The sequence below is a fragment of the Chlorella variabilis genome, assembly GCF_000147415.1.
Source record: "Chlorella variabilis unplaced genomic scaffold CHLNCscaffold_3, whole genome shotgun sequence".
Taxonomy (NCBI): domain Eukaryota; kingdom Viridiplantae; phylum Chlorophyta; class Trebouxiophyceae; order Chlorellales; family Chlorellaceae; genus Chlorella; species Chlorella variabilis.
In genome coordinates this window covers 693,229-699,388 of record NW_005435085.1, presented here as the reverse complement: position 1 = coordinate 699,388, position 6,160 = coordinate 693,229, and the positions used below count along the sequence as shown (strand labels likewise).

General features: G+C 72.7%; 1 protein-coding gene across 1 annotated transcript in view; it reads left to right on the top strand.

The window, feature by feature from the left end:
* Positions 1 to 3,256: 3,256 nt before the first annotated feature.
* CHLNCDRAFT_56869 (hypothetical protein) overlaps positions 3,257 to 6,160 on the top strand; it is a gene marked incomplete at its 3' end in the record, with an annotated part of 9,395 nt that continues 6,491 nt past the window's right edge. Inside the window, exons 1-7 of the mRNA XM_005850799.1 lie at positions 3,257 to 3,659; positions 3,828 to 3,971; positions 4,141 to 4,353; positions 4,724 to 4,984; positions 5,103 to 5,222; positions 5,353 to 5,506; positions 5,639 to 5,717. Of these exons, the coding sequence (XP_005850861.1) occupies positions 3,369 to 3,659; positions 3,828 to 3,971; positions 4,141 to 4,353; positions 4,724 to 4,984; positions 5,103 to 5,222; positions 5,353 to 5,506; positions 5,639 to 5,717 (1,262 nt within the window). The 5' untranslated portion in view covers positions 3,257 to 3,368. The remainder of the gene's footprint in view (positions 3,660 to 3,827; positions 3,972 to 4,140; positions 4,354 to 4,723; positions 4,985 to 5,102; positions 5,223 to 5,352; positions 5,507 to 5,638; positions 5,718 to 6,160) is intronic.

The window sequence follows — 6,160 nt, the reverse complement described above, 5'->3', positions numbered from 1 at the left end:
CGCCGCGGGCGCCGGGGGCGGCCGGCGCCGCCCGCGCCCTGCCGGGCGCTGAAGAGGCGGAGGCTGCCGCCGTGCACATGGTGGCGGCGGCCCGGCAGCGGCGGCAGCCGCACCACCCGGCCGCCGCGCTGGCCGTGCAGGCGGCGGCGGCGGCGGCCGGCGGCGGCGCCGGCGGCGGCGCCTCTTCCGATCCTTACAGGTGCGGCGCCGCCGGCCCGGCTGCCTGGCAAGCACTGCTGCCTGCAGCCGCCGCCACCCCGGAACATGCGAGCCACCCGCTGCCTGTCGCCACCGTCGCCGTGCTGCACCCACGCTTCGGCGCCGGGCATGCGCCTACCCTCCCCGTGCCGCAGGTTCCCCAGCGGCAGCAGCGGCGCCGACCAAAACGCCGACGTCGGCAACATGCCGCGGCCCCGCTCCCCCGCCGGCGCCACCCCCCTGAGCCCCGCCAAGCGGCGGCGGCTCAGCGGCGGCCGCATCGGTGCGCCGCCTTCGGCGCCCGCCCCGCGGCCGGCTGGGCCGGCAGGGCCTGCGGTGGCGGCGCCGGCGGCCCAGCCTGCCGCCAATGCTGCCTTTGTGGCGGCGGCGGCGGCGGCGGTGCAGGTGGTGGCGGCGCAGGAGGCGCCGGCAGCCGCACAGCCCCCTCCCGCCTTCGGCTGGCGGCGGCGGCGGTGCCAGCAGCAGGAGGAGTCGGAGGGAAAGGAGGAGGAGGAGGAGGAGGCAGCAGAGGGTGCGGTTGGCGGCGCCGCTGCCGAGCCAGGCCTGCTGGTCACCATGCTGCCGCATCCGGTGGTGCAGACCGCACCCGATGCTGCTGGCTGGGAGGGCGAGGAGGCGGCCGGTGCCGGTAGCGGCGGGCGGCCAGGCCGTGGCACCAAGAAGCCGGCTCGCTTTGCGGGCAGCCCGGCCCAGCCGCCTGCCAGGCTGCGCCAGCGCCAGGCGGCGGCAAGAAGGAGCAGCAGGCGCAGCAGCAGCAGCAGGCGAGCGGCCGGCAGGCGGGGCGCAAGCGCGGCGCGCGTCGCTGCGGCCGCACCCGGCCACGCGCCGCCTCCTGGCCCTGCCGCCAGGCAGGCGCAGCACGCGGCCAAGCGGCAGCGCACCACCCCTGTGGCCGGCGCGGCAGCTGCGGCGCAGGTCACCCCGCCAGCTGCGGCTCCGCTGCTCGATAGCGAGGAGCAGACGCTGTCCGAGGTGGGCTGGGGGCCTGGCAGCCCCAGGAGTCCTGCAGGCTGTTGGCTTTGCAGCTGCCAGGCATGGCTACACCGCCTTGCACCCCTGCCCTGCACCTACCGCTGGCGGCTCCTCACCCCATGCATGCCTGCTGCCTGCCTCCCCCCTCGCCGCCGCCCCCTTCCCGCCTGCCGCAGTATGTGCGCACCCACCCTCGGTCCCTGGGCTGCAGCAAGTGCCGGTACCAGCGCGGCGGGTGCGGCAAGTGCAGGGCAGATGCCGCGGCCGCGGCGCTGACCCCCAAGGGCGGCAAGACCGTGCCGCGCGAGAAGCCGCAGCAGCAGCAGCAACGGCAGCAGCACAGCACCGCGGCGGCAGCGGCGGCCGGCGGCGTGAGCCCCGCAGGAGGCCACCCGCCACCTCAGCGCCGTCGCCGCCAGGAGCGGCAGGAGCAGGCGGAAGGGGAGGCAGGGGGCGGGGAGGGCGGCGCGGGGCCGGCCACGGAGAGCCTGGTCAGCGGCCAGCCGCCGGCGGCAGGCCCCAGCCCCTCTGCCGCCACTCGGCGCAAGTCTGGCGTCGGCGCGGGCCCGGGTGTGTGGCCAGCCGCGGCCCGCACCATCCAGCGGGCTGCTTGGCGGCCGATTTGGCTTGCCAGCGATCAAGCCGCGTGGGTGCCCCCGCCTGGCCCTCCGTCACTGAATGAATGCCTTCTGACCTTCCCTCGCCTCCCGCCCCTGCAGGCCGGTGCTTTGAGGGCTGCGTGTTTTTGGTGACTGGCTTCAACGACGCGGCGGCGGCCAAGGCGCGCGTGCTGGCAGCGCTGCGGGAGGGCGGCGCCGCCGTGCTGGACGCCGTGCCCGACCCGCCCACGCAGGCACGCTGGCAGGAAGCGGGGCGGAGCTGCGGCTCTGCCTTTATGGAGGGGCAGCTGTGCCCGCACCCGGCTGCTCTGTGCCCTTGCCAGCCTGTCCCTGACCTGGCAGCAGCAACACCCCATCCCCTCCCACCACACCATGTTACCACACCACACCATCACCAAACCGCTGCGCCTCCCCTGCTGCAGGCGACCGCGGCAGGGCGGCGGCAGTCGGCGGGGGCTCGCCAGCTGGCGCTGCAGCCCTGCGTGACGGCCGTGGTGAGCGACCGCAAGGCACGCACCCCCAAGTTCATCTATGCCGCCATTCGCGGCCTGCCGGTGGTGCAGCCCGCCTGGGTGCTGGCGTGCACCAAGGCCCAGAAGCAGGTGGGCCGCCGCCGCCGCCGCCGCTGTTTTGCTGCCCTGCTGCTGCTGCTGCTGCTGCTGCTGCTGCTGCTGCTGCTGCTGCTGCTGCTGCTGCTGCTGCTGTGCTGGTTGGGTCCGAGCCGTTGCTGCTGACCAGGCTGCATCTGGCTGCTGCTCCTGCCCCACCCGCCCCGCAGCTGCCGATGAAGAAGGGTGTGCACCTGCTGTGGCAGCCGGCGGCCCCGCAGCCCGGCGGCGGCTCGCCCCCCGGCATCTTTGCGGGGCTGCGCGTCTGCATGCTCTGGCCTCGCCACCTGGACTGCAAGGCGCAGTCCCTGGGGCTGCTGCTGCGGCACGCCGGTGAGAGGGCCGCCGCCCAGTGCACTCAATCCAGTGCTGGGGAGCGACCGCTCTGCGCCCCCCCACTTGCACAAGCCTGCCCGACTCCCTGCGCACCCGCGCCCCTGCCTGCAGGCGCCACGCTGGTGCCGGGGCTGGAGGAGCAGGGCCCCGGCGGCGGCGGCCAGCCCGCCTGCGACCTGCTGCTGCTAGATGAAGAGGACTGGCTGGATGAGGCGGCGGGGCCGGGCGGCAAGAAGCTTGCGGGCGACATGCTGCGCCTGGCGCGCCGCCTGGGGGTGCCCGCACACAAGCGGGAGTGGGCGATCGAGGCGGGTGGCAGCGGGTGATGGGCAGCCGCTGCTGTGTGTGTTCCTTGTCATGCTGCTGGGGGTGGTGGGCTGACATGCTCTGCTGCTTATCTGTCCGCCCGATGCCCTGTGTACCGCAGGCAATGATGGACGGCAGGCTGCCGGATGGGTTTGCTGGCGCCGCCACCACCCCCGCCCAGCCCAAGCGGCCGCCGCCGCCGCGGGGCGCGCACAGCGGCAGCGGCAGCGGCGCGGGGAGCGTGCCCCAGGCCACCGCAGCGGCGGGGCCGGCCCTGGCCAAGCAGCCGCTGCCGAGCATTGGGCACATGGCTGCGGCGGCGGCGGGCGCGGCGGTGGCTGCCACCGCTGCGGCCATTGTGGCGGGGGCTTCCCCGCGCGGCACGAAGCGGCCCAGAGCCACGGCAGAGCAGCAAAGTGCGCAGCAGCAGCGGCGGCAGGAGCACGAGGCAGGCGGCAAGCAGGCGGCGCCGCGCAGCCCCCGGCGGCAGTCGTCGGCGGCTGCGGTCGTGGGGCTGGGCTGGGCTGGGCAGCCGCAGGAGCCGCCGCCGCCCATGCGTGCCTCGCTGCACCGCTGCTACTACCCAGCCTTCCTCAAGGCAAGCGGGGTGTTTCCGGGGCAGGACTGGAAGCTGGGCTGGAAGCTGGGGTGGGAGGTGGACATGCTGCACGTGGCATGGGGCCAGTGGTACCTGATGCCTGCCCTCTCAGCGGCAGGTACCTGCGGTACCGACTCCTGGGCCGCCCGTCGCGCCCGCCGCCCGCAGGGTGGCGAGCGCATCGAGCTGGGCGGCTTTGCCGAGGCGCGGCTGGCGGGGGAGGAGGGGCCGTGCGTGGTGCAGGTGATGGCGCTGTGGGGTGAGGAGCCGGGCCACATGTACGCGCGCCTCAGGCGCTTCTACCGACCCCAGGTGCGTGGCTGTGTGTGCTTGGGGGGGTGGGGGGGAGGTACTGCGTTGCTGTGCAGCTGGATGCGTGGAACCACGCCCTGCCACCCTCTGCTGCCTGGCCGCGCCTCCAGCCGTGCCTTCCAAGGCAGCCACCCAGCCGCCCTGGCCGCCCCGCTCGCCCGCCCTGCAGGAGACGCCCCTGCCGGCGCTGGGCGGCCCGCGCCAGCTCTTCCGCTCAGACCACACCTACGACCGCGTGTCGCTGACCACGGTGCTGCGCAAGTGCCGCGTCACGCTGCCCGGGGGCGCGGGGGCGGCGGCGGAGCCAGGGGTGGGGGCTGGGGAGGCGGGGGGGCACCCCAGCTACGTGTGCGTGGCGCAGCTGGATCACGAGGTGATGCTGGTGGGCGCGCTGCCGCCAGACTGCGGCATCCCGGCGGGCGGCGGCGGCGGCGCGGGCTGCTGACGCCCCTGGAGCCCCATGTGTATGCATGACCGTGTTCATTGTTGGCTGTGTTGTGCGCCCTTCGTGAACAAACGGAAGTTGCTTAGGCAAGGGAGGTGGGAGGACAGGACTGAGCTTTCTAGCCGTCCCCAGGGCCACATGCCCAATGGCCAGGCATGGTTTAACACGTCTCTCTCATTGAGTAGGCGGAGAGCCGAGATCCTTCAGCCTCCAGACAGTGCTCTGCTTTGCCTTCCTCTGTAAGACCAGACACTAGGCATAGGGAGCCTCGGCCTGCTCTATTCCCCCTCCTCCCTCTCTAGAGTAGCCCAGCATGAGCAGCCAGGTGCAGCCAGGGCAGCCAGACAGCCCTACCCTAGGTGCAGAGGCAGGCCAGGCGCGCTCCTGGCTGCCAGTTTCCATGCAAGAGGGGCGCAGCATAGCAGCAGGCGACGAGGGTGGTCTCCTGCTGGAAGCGCTACACCCCGAGGCGACGGTGCGCGGCGACGGCGCCAGCGGCGGCTGCGTCATCGGCCTGCGGTGCGCCCACACCCCGCCTGCCAGCCTGTTTGAGGTTGCCATCGGCAAGGTGCGGAGGGGGAGGGCCTCCAAGGTTGTTCCAAGGTTTCTCCTGCAGCGCAGCAAAGCAGGGCACCCGCCTTCAGTCGTGCCGCCGCCCCACGCTCGATCCGCCCCCTACCGTGCAGCTGCGGTGCCGCCGCTTCCTGGCACTCAGCCGGGCCAAGCTGTACTGGATGGTACCGCAGTGGGGCGCCTCTGCAGAGCAGGTGCCGGTCGAGACGCAGCTGCTGCTGCTGGAGCTGGAGGTGAGGCAACGGCGGCCGCGGCAGCTGCCCTGCCCAGCCGTTGAGCCCGGGCTGGCTGGCCTACGTCTGCTGCACAGGAGCAATATATTCGCCAGCGTTGCTGCCTCTTCCGGTTTCCGGCAAAGTGCAGGGCGGCGCCGGCTACGGCCTGCTGGCGCCCCTGATCGACCGAGATGCCTTCCGCACCTCGCTGCGCCCGCCGCGCCGCCGCGCGCACCCCGCCGGCAGCCTGCTGGTGCGTGTGGAGAGCGGCGACGAGTCGGTGCGCGACAACAGCTTTTCGGGTGAGAGGGGCGAAGAGCGGAGCTTGCAGTCAGCAGGCTCGGCGATGGGGGCAGGGAACATACCAGCCGGAAGGAGTGGAGCAGCGCTCGCCAGCTGGCCAGCGCCTGCTGCCCTGCACTCGTGCCTTGCAGGCGTGCTGCTGGCCGCCGGCGGCACCGACCCATTTGAGCTGCTGGACCGAGGAGTGGCGGCTGCGTGTTGCCCCCTGATGTGGCACCCTCCCGATTGGGCAACCCCCGCCCCCGCTCCCTCCTGGCAGCCCGCGCGGCGCTCCCCTCCCATACGTGAACTGACCCCATATAGCCCTGTTTGAGGGTTGAGCGGGGCGGAGCGGGGCTGCTTGCACACGTGATGGCATGCACGCTTCAACGCTCCCGCTGTCATCTCACCTCTCTAGCGTCAGAAATACAACTCTTACAAGCCAACCAACACGAACAGAGAGACCGAACAACAGAAATGAACAGGAAATATGAAGCCGCCACAGGCGGCAGCACCTTCCAGCGGAGACGGCAAAGCGTACAAGGCACACTTTTTCAATGGTTCTTGCAATTGCCACCCTTACCGGTTATACAGCCACAGTGCCGCCCACACCGCGCACCATTCTTCTTGCAGCTGCAGTTCCGGGTGCAGGCGCCGCGGCAGCCGCAGCGCAC